The 17,011-nt window shown below is 35.8% G+C and overlaps 1 protein-coding gene across 1 annotated transcript in view; it reads right to left on the bottom strand.

Moving 5' to 3' along the window:
- Positions 1-17,011, bottom strand: part of LOC149776594 (tryptophan--tRNA ligase, cytoplasmic-like) — a 40,197-nt gene that overhangs the window by 4,934 nt on the left and 18,252 nt on the right. Inside the window, exons 3-7 of the mRNA XM_089941076.1 lie at positions 16,206-16,325; positions 14,075-14,257; positions 10,905-11,118; positions 9,571-9,744; positions 5,173-5,313 (exon numbers count right to left, since the gene is read on the bottom strand). Coding sequence (XP_089797202.1) covers positions 5,173-5,313; positions 9,571-9,744; positions 10,905-11,118; positions 14,075-14,257; positions 16,206-16,325 — 832 coding nt within the window. The remainder of the gene's footprint in view (positions 1-5,172; positions 5,314-9,570; positions 9,745-10,904; positions 11,119-14,074; positions 14,258-16,205; positions 16,326-17,011) is intronic.

Raw genomic sequence — 17,011 nt, 5'->3', positions numbered from 1 at the left:
AACACAATGTCAGTAAAACTTTCTGTTCATGATAAGTAGCAATAAAATGTTTTTCAAGATGGTTGTGACAGTCCTATTGGATGTTGGACTGGCATCATTTCATCTGGGTGACAAAGCATCATAAGAACCCTCATGTTGATAGGACCATCCATACAGGATGGATAGTGATTACAATAACATGATTTTCAAGACAAATGATGTGGTGGCTAAATTGGATGTCAGATCAGCATCACTTTTATTTAGCACCAACTAGACATGATAAGTATTTGACTGAAAACCTCAATTTAATAAGACCATCCATTCAAGATTACCAACAGCACAATGTTCAAGCTGGTTGTTGTGTTGTTGTTGTTGTTTTTGTTGTTGTAGGGTTTAACGCAATTTTTCAGCACACGATAGGCTATACATGGCGGCCAGTATTAATGGTGGAGGAAGAACCCAGGAAAACCCCGGAAATAACCACCATCCCATGAGAAGGTTGTTGTGTGATTGCCATAAAGATTAGCACCATGTTCATTTCAGACCAATTGGACATCGCAAAAAGTCTTTTAGCAAAAATCCTGTCTCAATATGACTTTCTGTTCATGAAAAGTTCTGATAATTAGATTTTTAAGATGGCTGCCATAGAGGCCATATTGGACAACATATTGTCACTTTAAAAAAAAAAAATCATCTAGACATCATAAAAGGTCTTTTAGTGAAAGCCTCATGTTCATATGAATATCTATCCAGGATGAGTATCCATAACAAGATTTTCACAATGGCCACTGTGGCAGTGATATGGGTATCAGATCAGCACCATTTTCTTTAGATCCAACTAGGCATCATAAGAAGTCTTCAGTGTTATATAAAGATAAAATGATTTTCAAGATGGATGACCATGTGCTGCTAGAAACCTCTTAATGGAGAGAGTATACATATATATATAATTGCCAACTATTAATAGAGAGACAAATTAACCAGTGAAAAACAACTTTCTCTGAACTTCTAACCACTGTCAGTTAATAGGCAGACAAACAAGAGAGACAACTGCATCTAAACATGTAACTACTGCCTGCTAGTAATAGACAAATTAACCACAGAGAATGCAGATTTTGTATTAAATTACATTTCTCTGATAATACTTACCTGATCACGTTTCATTATGGATAAATTTCTTTGCTACCTCAGAAAGACAAAAGAAAGCAACTCACACAGGCTAACTCCACTTTCTGCCTGCTAGGTGGTGACCATTACATCTGAATTAAACCAGTTTTTTATTTGAGTGACACCATAAAGGATGCTTGCATTGTGAGGAAGGGTAGAAGGGATTAATTATAATGTGATCAGTTAAGTATTATTGAATAAACATAATTTACTAAAATAATGTCTTTCTCCATTACCTGATTACATCACAATAGGGGAGCACATAAGAGGACAGCCCAGTAGAACCATGCCTATCTGTGTCACCCAGTAGAAGCATGACTACCTGTGTCACCCAGTAGAACCTTGACTACACGTGTTACCCAGTAGAGGCATGACTACACGTGTCACCCAGTAGAAGCATGACTACAGGTGTCACCCAGTAGAACCATGACTACCTGTGTCACCCAGTAGAAGCATGACTACCTGTGTCACCCAGTAGAAGCATGACTACATGTGTCACCCAGTAGAACCATGACTACATGTGTCACCCAGTAGAACTATGACTACATGTGTCACCCAGTAGAACTATGACTACATGTGTCACCCAGTAGAAGCATGACTACCTGTGTCACCCAGTAGAAGCATGACTACATGTGTCACCCAGTAGAAGAATGACTACCTTTGTCACCCAGTTGAACCATGACTACGTGTGTCACCCAGTAGAAGCATGACTACCTATGTCACCCAGTAGAACCTTGACTACCTCTGTCACCCAGTAGAAGCACGACTACCTCTGTCACCCAGTAGAAGCATGACTACATGAGTAACCCAGTAGAAACATGACTACCTTTGTCACCCAGTAGAAGCATGACTACATGTGTCACCCAGTAGAACCATGACTACCTCTGTCACCCAGTAGAAGCATGACTACCTCTGTCACCCAGTAGAAGCATGATTGCTCTACTGAATTGATGAACTTGTAATGTTAGTTTAGAAAAACAAAAGACAATTTGCTTATAGACATCTGTGGGAGATCCCTGTGAAATTCTGCACTTGATAATTGTCTCATCATCAATAGTTTCCCAGGTGACTCCAGCTAAAGTGGCCAATTCATTTTTGTGCCCAGTGTTGTGGTTTTATTAATGGGGAGTGGTCACTATCTGTGCAGATAGCACGAAACAATGAGATTCAGTGTTCTCCTTAGCAAGGACATTTCGTGCAAAAGAAATGGCATGCAAGTCAGCTGACTACAATATGTCCCAAACTGAGACACTGCATTAAAGGCCACGCTCATGGAAGTTGCTTGATACTGCAGTCTGTGTCCCTCATTTTTGAATGTTGTCACAAAAAGAAACAATGGAGGGAAAGTGTATGTCCAACTCATTAAAAGCGCATGTACAGCCCATGCTTCTGGGGTCACTGAAACATGATAAAGAAATGTCAAACATCAGATGACCTCAAAGGTCACTGACACAATGGAAGGTTTCGGGGGGGGGGACAACTCTGCATGAAGCAGTTGTCCTCCCTTGAAAAAAAATAAGTCAGAACATTAAGCTGGCCAGGAGTGTGTCAGAAAGGAACATTACTTGATATTAGGAGTACAATAAAGGTATTCCCCATACTGTGAGGCAAAGGTCTGGTGATTGCTTCACCCATTTCATCCACAAATGAATTGTCTGACATTACTGGGACTGTGTTTCATGGATATGGTCCACTCACATGTGGGTGGCATTGAGAATGGATTTCATTTCCAAGACATTGATATGAAGGGCTTTCTTTGAAGAATCCAAACCAATGAAGGTCCAATAGTAAAATGGCATTGTAACAGGTCCACCTCCATATTCAGGAGGCCAATGAGCTGTAAGAAACATTCTCACCTCAACAATATCTTGTTTAATGTTTTTTCCAACATAATAATTATACTTTTGATTTCGAAGAAAAATTATCAGGGTAATACATGTTAAGAGCTCCATGTCTAGAATGACAAAACGTTGAGATCTGACTCCTACTGAACAACAAATGAGGGAAGTTGTTGTTGTTGTTGTTGTGGGGTTTAATGCCATTTTTCAGCACACATTAGGCTATACATGGCGGCCAGTATTAATGGTGGAGGAAGAACCTGGGAAATCCCCAGAAAGAACCACCGACCCTAGAGAAGCTACTGGCAAGCTTTCTCACATACCCACATTGGCCGAATCCGAGACTCGAACCCATGCAGACAGAGGTGAGATGGCAGTGATCCATAATGGAGAGCGCTTTAGACTACTCGGTGACTCAGGGCCCCAATGAGGGAAGTAAGGTTGTTCATGTTGTGCACCAAACTCCATACTTACCAAATTTTGTAGTGTGTCATCCAGGAATGCTGCCTTCAATGTGGAGGACATCCTGAACTGGCATGTGATTTGGTCTAATGTCTTACTGAAGGTCCAACTTTAAAGTCTTGCTTATGCCTTCTTTAATGCATGAATGATTCTTTCAATGTGCTTGGGAGAAAGATGCCGAGTGTTTATGGTCCCATACATGGACGGACCATAACTTTGAGATGAGAAAAAATAATGTCTGACTTCTTTACATTGATTTTCCACCACAGAGTGAGAAAGTAAAGTTGTTTATGTTGTGAATGAAAAACCAAATTTACTGAATGTTGTTGTTTGATGCAGGAACATAGCTGTGTCTGCAGAAGAAATCCTGAACTCTTAGTGAAGGCCAAAGGTTTTAGGTTGGGTTGTATAAATTGTTATTATGAAGTACCTGTCAGATTTATCAAGACTGATGATGTACTATGCGCATCTCTATTGCAGCTCTCAATTGCCATAGGACTTCATAATGTTTGTTCAGTTTCATCTATACTGCTCTTTACAAGAAGAAATCTGTCTTGAATAAAATCACCCCACCCCCCACCTTCCTAGGCACCATTTCGGAAAATGAAATCTGCAGACCCTCTGAAATGATTGGATCCCTCATCCATTTGTGACAATGGTCTGGCACTTCAGGTTGAGAACTATCATTGGGATATCTCTGGTAAAATTCATCCTTTCTCTTGTATATTCCCTAACCTGGTCATGCAGAGGTAGACGACTGCGCTGAAAACTTAAGGGCAAATCTTGTGCCTGTTGATTATCCACCTGTTCAGTTCAACATTCTACTAAATTCAAGACCCTAACAGAAGTGGAAAACTGAAAGGGAGGGAGTGTATCGGAAAACGGCAATGACCAGGCTTTTTCAGCTAGATGAAAAAAAAACAGATGCACCAAGACAAGTAGAGAAAAAGTTGACACAACATTCCTGATTAACTTTGATGTGGCATTAAAGACTCGTTTTTGCACTTTATAAACATCTAAACAAAGTCTGTGTTGAGAAAGTTTCTCTGAACATGTCTAAGTTACCAGTGGGGTGAGAAAGATGAGTGAAACTGACATACTGTAACAAAGCTCTTGCATTACTGGGATTGCTCCAAGAAATGCCCAGTAAATTTTCCAATCTTGAAATACTGAAGCAAAGTTCTGAATGACAACAGTCTTCATCATCTGCATGCTAAAAAATGTCCTGGTCTCTATCATATGTTGACCGAGGCTATGACAAAGACCTGATTGCAGAGGCAACCCAATGGGCTAAACAAACAAACTGCGATGACCTACTAAAATACGGAAAGAAGGAAAGGCAGACAGGATACCACTTATCCTGGCCTCCCATCCAGACAACCCAAAGTAAGTAAAATCATTGGGAAACACTGGCCAAGTTTCATGTGTCAGTAGTTATTGGTTTCTTTGCAACTGTTTCTCAGGAAAGATGGAAGGATGGACAGCCATGTAAATGGAAAGGTCAGATCAAGATATCCCAACTGCAAACACTGAGGGCATACAGAACATTCTCCTATAAACACATGTAGTATCTTTAATAACTCAGTCCAAGAAGACTTAAAAACCAAACAAACAAGTCAACAATCTAAAAGCACAATTTTAATTTCACATGTTCCTGGTTTTGCAATAGCCATGCATATGAACAAATTTGCCCATTGCTTAATGAGATAGTATTACATGTACAAACCTTTCGTATCTGTTCCAGTTTTTTATCATCCTCCATGAAAAAGGTGAGATACTGATAAGAGACATCTATTTCACAGTTGCCTCCCTTCCCCTTGTGCTCTTCCAAGGTTGCACCACCTCCAGAAAATGCATACTTGTTGATCTGAGAAAGACATAAAAAATGTTATATGCTGTACAGATTCTGAGAGTATATCAAACAAGAAATATGTTCATGGAACACAAATGCCCTGCCACATGTCCTAAATGCAAAACTCAAAGAGATTTTTGCATGTGGATTATGCAGACTTTTGCAAACTAATTTTTTTTTTCACTTACAATAATTACAATGACACTATGCACATGAATGAGCAGTGTCTGAAAGCAGAATTTAATTTTTAACATCATATTATTATATTATTTTTGCAAACTAATATAATGTCGCTTCACTTACAATAATTAAAAGGTGCTATGCACACGAATAGGAAGTATATTGGAAGGTGAATTTGATTTTTTACATCGCAGGGCTCTCAACAGAGTGTCAGGACAAAGCCTATTTTTGAGAATACTTGGCATACACTTGAGGGTCAAAAGACAGAAAAGAAAATTAAAATGTATATAATCATTATTTTATTACATATTAGGTTTAAATGCTTATCATTCTAAAAAAAGAATATTTTTCAGTAAACAAGATTGTAAGAACAATACACATGCAAATTTTTTTATTTTTTACTCCTACACAAGCACTAAAAAAAATTCATAAACCAGAAAAAAATCATCAGCAATTAGTTTCAATCCCAAGAATGATAATTCTGAACATTGTGTAGTTTTCTCTGCAAGTAGAATAGCAACTCCATTCAAACCAATAAAACCAATATGAGTAAACACCTGGCATAATAGTGTACGGTGTATATGTACACAATCAAATGAAACAAAGAAGAAATGAAAAAATATACCACTTGGCATGTGTTATTAAACAGTGTAATTGTTTTAAGAGTTGGCCCTAAGGAGTGAAGCTGGGACACAACGAGGGCTCGTTTGGAAAGGTGAGCTGATCTTGGTACATATACAATATCTAAATAGTTTGAGACTGCAAATGTGAACTGTTGTCATGATGAATTCACCCAAAATTTAGGTAGTGATACTCAAATGTCACCAGTCAAATGAAAGGTTTGCATAATTTTTGCCTTTGTAGGCATCATAGATTTTGGCAACTAGCTTTTACGAGTCAATGCATGGAACTGACTCACCATAAAGAAGTTCTTGTCTTACTGTAATCATGCTTGCTCCACTTGATGCCCAGTAGTTTGTACAATCTTGAACAATTGTGGCAAGGTTCTGAATGACATCACCTACATCAACCAAGGCAGTGACCTTGTATGCAGAACTGTTGAAAGTGGTGGATGGCATTCCAATGGAGACAAAATCCTAAAGATTTCATCTATTATTGCCATTATCCAGCATATCTTTTTCATCACCGTCATCAATGTGTAATGATGATGAAGCATCATCAGTATGCATCATAATTTTGCCCACTGGACATTCCATCAGTAGTGATAGGATTATGGAATGTCTGTCTGGCATGGCCAGTTTGGCTCACTTGGACAGTTTCAGAAGTTCATGCCAGTTTAATATGAATTTCTTAGGAATGGTTGGTCCAGTCAACTGTTTGGATGACTTGCCAGTTGGAGATAACCATGACCAATTTAAATGTATCAAGGTTGCTCATAATGCTGGACTGGTTGGTCAGGAATTGAAACAGTGTACCAAAGCCAGTATATAACAGCTGGTTCAGTATGGTTGGTATTGCTAACTGGCTATGTGGTATGTCTGGAAAGCTGGTGGAGAAGACATCTCTACATGTGGTGCATGTTAAAAAACTTGTTATAATGTACTGGATAATGCATGTTTTGTGGCCCTTGAGCTGCATTGTCAAAACATTGGTCCAAGTATTTTTGTACCAAATTGCCTAAATTGAATAAATGTATGCATTGACATGTCTTGTGTGTCCATCCTCCAAAACCATTTACACTTCCTGCACTTGCTTGATGTCTTTGTAATGAAGAAGAGGAATGAACAAGTGCATAGAACAAATATATATATATATATATATATATATATATATATATATATATATATATATATATATATAAAGGGAAATAATGTAAGCAGCATTATTTAAATGACTTAAAAGTGTAATAATTTACAAGTAGAGCACCCAAAACTTTCTCTAGTGAAATCATATATTACTGATTGAGATCACATCTGACAATAAAAAATGGAAGGATAATTGAATAAACATGAATAAATTCATCAGAGATTAGAAGAATGTTTCACACACCACTTAAAAACATGTTGACTTACTGTATCACTAAAAAAGAAAATCAGATGATTTCAATTTAAGTTATAGAAGTTATACAATTTAACTGGATTGTCTGGAGAGGCATGGCAGTAAAAGTAAAAACTGGTTTAAATTGTGTATAATGGTAGCCACCATGCAAGTAGAAGGTGGAGTTAACCTGTAACATTTTTTTCAGAATTAACTCAGAGTGATAGCAAGTACTGTAATTGCTTAATCAGATAATGAGTACCCAACACCTGTAGACTAGTCTCTTACTAATAATAATCACCCAACACAGGGCCCTATGCTCAGTAAGGCCATAATTTTGGAATCATTCTGTAATTGCTTAATCAGATAATGAGTACCCAACACCTGTAGACTAGTCTCTTACTAATAATAATCACCCACCACTATGCTCAGTAAGGCCAAAACTTTGGAACCATTCTGTAATTGCTTAATCAGATAATGAGTACCCAATACCTGTATTCTAGTCTCTTACTAATAATAATCATCCAACACAGGGCCCTATGCTCAGTAAGGCCATAATTTTGGGACCATGCTGCATAAACACTGAACATTAATATAACAATCAAATGTTTATTGCAGGAAATGATATAGAAGTTTATTTTAATCTTAACATATTTTGTTTGATCAACTAGGCCTTTACATTGGGTTTTTTTCCTTCTTGGTTTTAACGTTGCTTGTAACACATTATTGGCTACATCATGCAGTGGAAATGGAAGCTAAGTGCCTTTCCCAAGGACACACTAAGGAGGCAGCTGACCAAAGCTGGATTGGGAAGGTATCAAACCTCCAACATTTGCATTACAATACTCTACTAAGTGAGCTACCACACTAGAAAAACAAATGGCTGCCCAGCATTCATTTTAGTTGTCCTGGGAAATGGTTTTTTCTGTCCCTGATTTGGTATAGACAGCACATTCTGACAAATTTGGAACTGTAAAAATGTTGATTACTTTCAAAAGATTTATGACAGCAATGAATTTTCTAAGCAATATTGTGCCTTAATTAATAATAATTAATAATAATTAATTGTTTTGTCACCTTGATAATTACTGACTTGTATTGCTTCTGATAATTATCAAGATGTCAAAAGCTAATTGATGAGAAGAACAGTATTGCTCAAGTCAGCATGACTTCCAGTTGCCATAAAGTGAAAATGGTATGTTAGGCATGATGGCTTCTCTCCCCTAGATTACAAAAGGTACCGTGAAAGGTACCAGACTAAAACTGGTTCATCACACAACAAGCTCACTTATTTTGTAATCAACGGATATTTTGTGTAAGCCATCAACTGCCAATGACAACACAAGTTGTTGCGAAAGATGCAAATATCATTGGATATTCTCTTTTTAGAAGGAGACACAATTCAACTAAACAAAAATAGTGAGAGTCTTTTATTAGTGCTTAGATAAATTTTTCTTTAACTCCAAGCAACTTGTGACTGTCAAATTAATTTGTATGTGAAATGCTGTGTTGACAAAGGAAGTGAGCCTGTCCAATGATTGACTGGATGTGAAATGCTATGTTGACAAAGGAAGTAAGCCTGTCCAATAATTGACTGGTTTTAGCATGGTGCTCTTTTATATATAGTCTGTAATTTGTGAGACAGAAACCAAGACAGCTAACATACCATGTCATGTTGACTTGAACAATACCGTGCTTCTCAGCTGTTAGATTCCTCATCTTCCTAATTTTCAGTGAAATAATAGTTAGTAATTATGACAAAACCAGACATCTAAAGAACACATATCAGTTACAATATTGGATTGCATAATTTATTGCCAGGTTGGAACAAAATGTTTATAAATCAACAAATATTTGTTAGATTCCATTTGTAAACTCCATTATGTGTCCACGTGTAGGGGTTAATTTTACATTTTATGTAAAACTCTGCTGTCTGCGAGAGAGGGGTGGCCATCCTAGAGGGTTACATTTGAACATAAAAACTCATTATGCCAAGGGATTCTAGCCATAAAAAAACAGGTGGCTGCTGGTCACTAGGACAATTCAAGAGGGGGAACCAACTGGAGATTTTTACTGTAAAACTAAATTCAGTACCTTGGTTTTGATCTCTTCATTGGTGTCCGTCAGGAAAATAGAGGAAGTAGGATCACTAGCACTCATTTTACTCTGTGCCCCCTGTAGTGCTGGGAAGAAAGTGGAGTGGACAAGGGCCGGTTTTAGACAGTCCATCCTTGGGGCAACATCCCTTGTCATACGAAAATAGGGGTCCTGCAAGCAAAGAGAGAAAAATGTGACAATCTATTTCATACAATGGTAACAATGAGTAAAAAGATCATAATAAACACAATTTTGTAATTACATTGTTACTTCATGCGAAAATATAGGGAAAAAATATAACAAAAACTTGCTGCATTCTTTTTAGAACATTTTGTCTTAAACAATGAATGAATGAATCAAGTTTAAAAAGACTCATCAGTGACAATCAAGGTTGATGGATTAAAACCATGTGCTTGAATATTAAATTATTAAAACAAAATGTAAGCATAATTTCTAAACAGAATGCATGTAAGGATCTACTCAGCTAAATGTACTTCTCAATTTGAATTTTGAACATTTAATTCTATAACTGGCTTCAAAAGGCTAAATACATGTATAACCCAAGCGGCTTCTTCCAATTTCAATTACATGATAGTTGTGGGTGTGGGCTTCATTTTTCTTCAAAGTTGGTTTTTAAAATAAATGATTTTGTGGCTTCTTAGCACTCCACATGAGCCATTTTCTTTAAAATCATGGACTGGTTCACTAACTAACTACATTGTGAATAAAATGAATCTGTTAGGCAAAGTTCACTTTTAAAGAAACCCATCTGTTTGGGTCATGTACAGTTGCTATAAATAGCAAACAAGGAAAATACTAACGCAATTCTTAAGCAGCAGTCACTTTTTCTAGAATGTTCTCAAATTTATATGAGTGGAATTGAACAGATAATACTAAAATGACAAAAACAATTTTTATTGCTTTATTTATATTTTATTTTTTAATGTAGAAAAAATGCGTAATCCATATGCAGTCTCATGGAAAATGTAATCTGGTGAAAAAAGCGCAATGATTACGTCAAAAGCATAATGGTTGGAATGTAAGTGGTCTTTTAAGACGAGGTCAGATAAAATCAGCATTCATGGAAGGAAACTCACTGGCCTCTGGCCTAATAAAATAAAAAAAAAAAACCAAACCTGAAACAAAGTAATAATTAAGTCTTTGACTTGTTATTATTTCATCTATTACATTAGAACAACTGAGCTTATAAAGTACTAATAAGATTCAATTTCAATTTAATTTTATGTCATCAGGGCTTTCTATAATTCAACTGAGTTCAACTGCTGTCAAACAAAAGACCAGTGATGCTAGGAAAAAAAAAAGGAACTCACCTGGTCAATTGCACATGGAATAAGACAGGGAAGGTCATTCCTTTTGTTGAAGATATGCGGAAAAGTCGAGCTGAAACTAGGAGCTGCCTGAACCGGAGGGAAGGCAATCTTACCAATACTGTCACTGTCCCCAAAACCAAATATTCCCCTCACCTGGTTAAATGTCACAAGCTTAGAGATCTGACATATATTTCTGTAGAATTCAGGAACCTGTCTGCAAAGGAAGGTGTATGCATCAGTTAGTAGTCTTCAAGCATATGTGTGATATCTCACAGTATGAGAAAAACCTCACAGTATGAGGAAAAACCTCACAGAATTATTATCTTCTATTAAAGTAAATATTTTTTATTCTTTTAAAGACACTTTTTCATTCAGAAAAAAACAGGGAAATTGACTGTTACAGTAAACAATGATGAAATCTTCCCTTCCTGTACCATTTATACTATCAACAATGTGAGCATTCAAAAACAGGTGTGAAACCCCTGGCACCATGTTTACATGTCAGGAGGTAGTTGGGTGGTATTATAGAAAGGTAGACAGATGTAGCTCTATAATGATACCAAATAATCTGGATGTTCTAGTTGCACTACAAAATATAGAGGGAAAAATCTAATTTTTTGGACTTGATTTTTTTCCACCCAAAATTTGCCCATTGTCGGAATCTGATTTTGTATCCAGATTTTAGACTTTTTAGTCTCATATCTAAGGCAGACTGGTATGAACTGCAAAGAGACAGATGAACCTTTGTAAAAAGTAGGATAAGATGGGCATTTGGAATAAAGAGTGGTCTGGATATGAAAACGATGTGTCTGTTAAGCAAAAACAAATAATACAATTTTTAAAAACTTCAATTTTTACCCTTCTGCTCATGCACAAGTGAAATAGCCAATGAAAAATGATGTTTCTAACACAATTAGCCATTAGGTTAAGGGGAAATCTCTTGGAAGTCGATGTATTATGATATATTTAGAAATAGCCCCCAAAATCTATTTTCTACTCATATTTTAGGCAAAAATGACAAATACCTCTTCGGGGTTAATGAGTTAAACCAGCGTTTTATGTTAGTGATACCACAAAGGATGCCTGCATTGTGGGAAAGGGTGGGAGGGATTATTTGCAATGTGATCAGGTAATGCCAAAATTCACTTTCTCCCTCATGTACATTATCTGATCATGTTCTATTAGCAGAACATGGGAGAGCAGGAGGAAATACTGAGCATCCTACCTCTACCTGTAAAAGTATGACAGCTCTTCTAAAAAAATGAACTTCCCCTAATGTTAGTTTAGCATAACAAGAGACAATTAGGTTATACGTGTGTGTGAGAGATCCCTGTGGGATTCCATACTTGAATGTTGTGTCACCATCAAATGTTTTCCAGGCAAATCCTTCAAAAAGTGGCAAAATCATGTTTGAGTCAAAGGTTTTGTTTTCATGAATGGGGAGTTGTCACTGTCTGTGTAGCTACCACCAACCCAATCAGATTCAGTTCCTTCCTATGCCAGGCCATGTTATGCAAATGGAAACTAGAGAAGGCAACCAGTCAGCTGACTCTGCCTTGTCAGAAATTGAAACACAACAGTCATGTATAATAGCTACTTCAGTATGGATATGTCAGAATTGAATCACAAGTCAGAGATTACCTTGCTGGGGACAATAATAATAATAATAATAATAATAATAATAATAATAAAGACTTTATTTAGTGAAGGTAACTCAATTAGTTACAGAACTAATCTACCTTGAGGCCTTTTATCTGCTATGTACAATATATACAGTATATACAACATGATGTGAAGAGTCTGGCTTGACACTAAATAATTAAGTAATTTTAGAATTCAAAGTATCAAGCCTAGAACACATACACAGGCATCAGTGAAAACATAAACATACATAAAACATACAATATCATCCTGCTTTGAAAAATTCAGCTATGAAAATGATGCAAAATTACAGAAAAGCAGGCGGTATTTTTTGTACTAGAACTGTTCAATTTTTTAAGATTTCATCCATTTAAGACACTGATTCTGAAAAGATGAAATGCTAGGAGCCTGCCTTATGTCACTGGGAATGTTGTTCCATACCAGTGGACCAGTATATTGAAAACTTTTTTTTAAACAATTCCTTCTTTGGCCTTGGTATAATGTAATTTTTTCTTCTTATGGACCTTAACTTTGGAGTACCATCAGCATCTCTTTGATGAAAGATATTGCTTAGATACATGTCTTTTCTGGATACTTTATACATCAATTTGGCCTTTCTAAGTATTCTTTCACGTATTGTTAAAACCTTTATATTATTCACTGCATCCTGAAAATTGTCTATACATTGTTCTAGAATTAAATGGCAAGCCCTCTTTTGGAGTCTTAAAAGTGTTGTTATGTTTGAATTAGGGTATTACCCAAAATTACATTACAATAGTCCAGATATGGCTGAATATAACTTTTATAAGAGATGCCCCTATACTGAAGAGGAATGTATGTTTTGATTTTCCTCAGTAGCCAAAGATAAGAATTAACCAGTTTTGAAATGTGTTTGATGTGAATAGACCAAGTAAGATTGTTATCCATGAATACACCAAGAATTCTATCTTGAGAGGTCATATTGAGGCTCACATTGTCAAATACAACCTGGAGTTTGTTGCTATCTAGCCTTGCTTGTTTTTGTTGTGTTGTAAATAGTAGGGCGTTTGTTTTTTCTTAATTTATGACCATACTGTTTTCCTTGCACCATACTTGAAGTCTGTTAAAAGCATCTTGTAAGTTATTTTCAAGTACCATTTTGGTTTTACCAATCTCAGTGTAGTATCATCTGCATAGAGGTCAGTGGAAGAAACTTAAGCTCCAGTCTTAAGAGGTAAATCATTGATAAATAGAATGAATAACAGAGGTCCAAGGATAGAGCCTTGTGGTACTCCACAATTAATATTTTTACTATCTGAAAGTTGACCATTTAAAGATACTTTTTGCACTCTATCGGTTAAGTAAGAAGTAAACCAGCATGATGCCCCAGTCCTAGACATCACTATAAACTACCCCACTGCAGACATCGTAGCAATATGACTGATTTTTAAAAAAAAGGTAAGTTTAAAATCGAAATCACACACACACACACACACACACACACACACCCACTTTCAAGATAATCCTGACTTGGAAGAATGAACATTTACCCCATATATTCTAGGTCACTGAAGATTAAAGTTTTCTTGATATCAAAGCCACAGGCAATGATGTCTTTGGCATTTTCATGGGCAAGTCTGTTGGCTTCATCTAGCGTGAGGTCCTTCCACAGAAATTTCTCATCATCTGTCATCTGGACAACCAGGGGTACATCAAATGTATCTTGAAGCCATCTGCAAGGAGATGAGAAATTTGTACTTATAGATAAGTTTTAGCATAAGTCACATTTTTGGAAATATATTCAATACAATACAATACAATACAATACAATACAATACAATACAATACAATACAGTGCAATGCAATACAATACAATGTAATGTAATGTAATGCAATGCAATGCAATGCAATACAATGTAATAATGCAATGCAATACAATACAATGTAATAATGCAATGCAATGCAATACAATACAATACAATGTAATGCAATGCAATACTGTACAATAGATTGCCTTGCAATGCAATACAACACTGTATACAAAGATGCAAGAAAATCATCATATTCTGGGCTGCTTCAATCCTATCAGTTCTAAAAAAATATGGTATATGCACTTATTATGGCTCATGCAAGTATTATGTTAAGTATGGTAAAAGTACACAATCATCTTGGTCAACTTTATTTGACATTATTATTGTCAGAAATTGTATTAATTTGTTACATACAATAAGATAAGGTTATAAAAGTTTGGTTCTTTTTAAGTTTTCAAGGATGCAGACAAGATCATGGTAATTTTCAAAGGAGGTCATGTGATTTGGGTGATACCAAGAATACAAGTGAGAGTTATTTGAGTTGTCACCATTTTAATGTGTAACTGCATCAGCTTGACAGTAACTGAATGCATTCATTTGGAAGTTTCATTAAAGGTACCAGTAAATGCACAATATGTACAAGTATATATCAAAGAGATATAAATTAATACCTCTAGAGTTAAATTATGTAATTAGAATATACCAAATAAAGTGTCATTCTTATTTAGTTTTCCAAGCATATACTATAAATTTATAAGTAATCAAATGTATTTGAAATTAATTCCAGATTAGGGCCATTTGGGTGAATTATTACAAAGATCTATACAGTCCAGGTTTGAACTTGTTCCAGTATGTACAAGAATTAGTGGTCAAGCATGCAAGAAAATGTACAAAGTTTTCAGTCAACAATAAAGTATAGAAATAAATAATGATGTGTGAATGCTGGAATTATCACCTGAAAACATAAAAATCACATTTATCTGAGATGAAAATTAAATACATTTCTACTGAAGCTTCAAAAACAGAAACAAGTATGGTAAATAATTTGTTATTGTGTATTGACTTCAAATGTGTAGTAAATGTAGCCACTTGAACTGTGTAGTATATTTAGCCACTTCAACTGCATGGTATATTTAGCCACTTCAGCTATGTAGTATATGTAGCCACTTCAGCTATTCAGTATATGTAGCCACTTCAGCTATTCAGTATATGTAGACACTTAAGCTATCTAGCATATGTAGTCACTTTAGCTATTTATTATATGTAGCCACTTCAGTTATTTAGTATATGTTGCCACTTCAGCTATTTAGTATATATTGCCACTTCAGCTATTTAGTATCTGTAGCCACTTCAGCTATTTAGTATATGTAGCCATGTCAGCTATTTAATATATGTTGCCACTTCAGCTATTTATTATATGTAGCCACTTCAGCTATTTAGTATATATTGCCACTTCAGCTATTTAGTATATGTAGCCACATATGCTATTTAGTATGTGTAGCCACATCAGCTACTTTTTATATGTAGCCACTTCAGCTATTTAGTATATGCAGCCACTTCAACTGTGTGGTGTATGTAGCCACTGTAAACAGGGTGACCTTGTGATATCCCTGAATTCTTGAATGGCAGCTGAAAGCTACAGTAATAATATTTCCAAGCAATTAATTTTGTTCAATGACAAATATATTCAGTTCTTATGCACAGATTATACAGAACGTGTCTCATATATACTGTATGTAATAAATCAATTCCAACATGGACTTTCCTTATTAGGTTCTAAAAATCTTTTATTTTTATTTTTATAATTGTGGAGGATATTATCTCCTACATTGAAATGCTTGATCTAGTATTGTTACACTGATTTACTCACTTGGTAAATATAAATGGAACAAGATGCCCCAGATGCATTGCCTCTGAAGACGGACCTCGGCCTGTGTACAGGTAAAATGGCTTCTTCTGCTCGTACTGATCAAGGATAAAGTGCATGTCTCTGAAAAAAGAACAAACAAAGACCTGCAAAATGACTCAGTTAACTAAATTTGATTTCATATATGAATTATCATTTCACTGAAATGAACTACATGTCCCACATATGTTTCTGAATATATACTTACGAATTAGGGAGTTCGTTGTCTAAGATATGAGTTAATTATTCAATAAAATTCAGGTCTGTAGCTGCACATACACAGATACACAGCTGCGTACAAAAATTTTGACAAGAAAAAAATAATGTCTTTCAAAACAATTATTTTAATGACCTCAATGAGTTTTCTCAACTGCTGGACTTGTATTAATGAATTCTGCTGGTCATACTCGTGTGACAATATTGCGCTGATGCTTTTGAACATGCATGCAAGTGGTAGCAGCGCTTTCAAGTCCATGTTGGATTTGGTCATGTATTGCCACAGTTGTTTGACAAATCTGTCTTGAGACAGCAGCAGTGTACCCCTATGACATTTTGGTTGGGTTATGGATACCTTTGAACTCTTCCTGGATGAAATCCAAGAAAAATCTAGGGTGAAGTTTTCTGTCCACTAATTTGCAAATTTTCATTTACACAAATAATCAACTCAATACTATCCACGTTCATGTTTTATATGATATATGTATCTTAAAAATCAATTTGATATTTTGACTGGGCCAGTGGCCTAGTGGTTAGAGCATATGCCTTGGATG

Source organism: Sinohyriopsis cumingii, chromosome 18 (assembly GCF_028554795.1).
Source record: "Sinohyriopsis cumingii isolate HCF-2022 chromosome 18, ASM2855479v2, whole genome shotgun sequence".
NCBI lineage: Eukaryota > Metazoa > Mollusca > Bivalvia > Unionida > Unionidae > Sinohyriopsis > Sinohyriopsis cumingii.
This window is presented reverse-complemented; position numbering and strand designations above follow the sequence as displayed.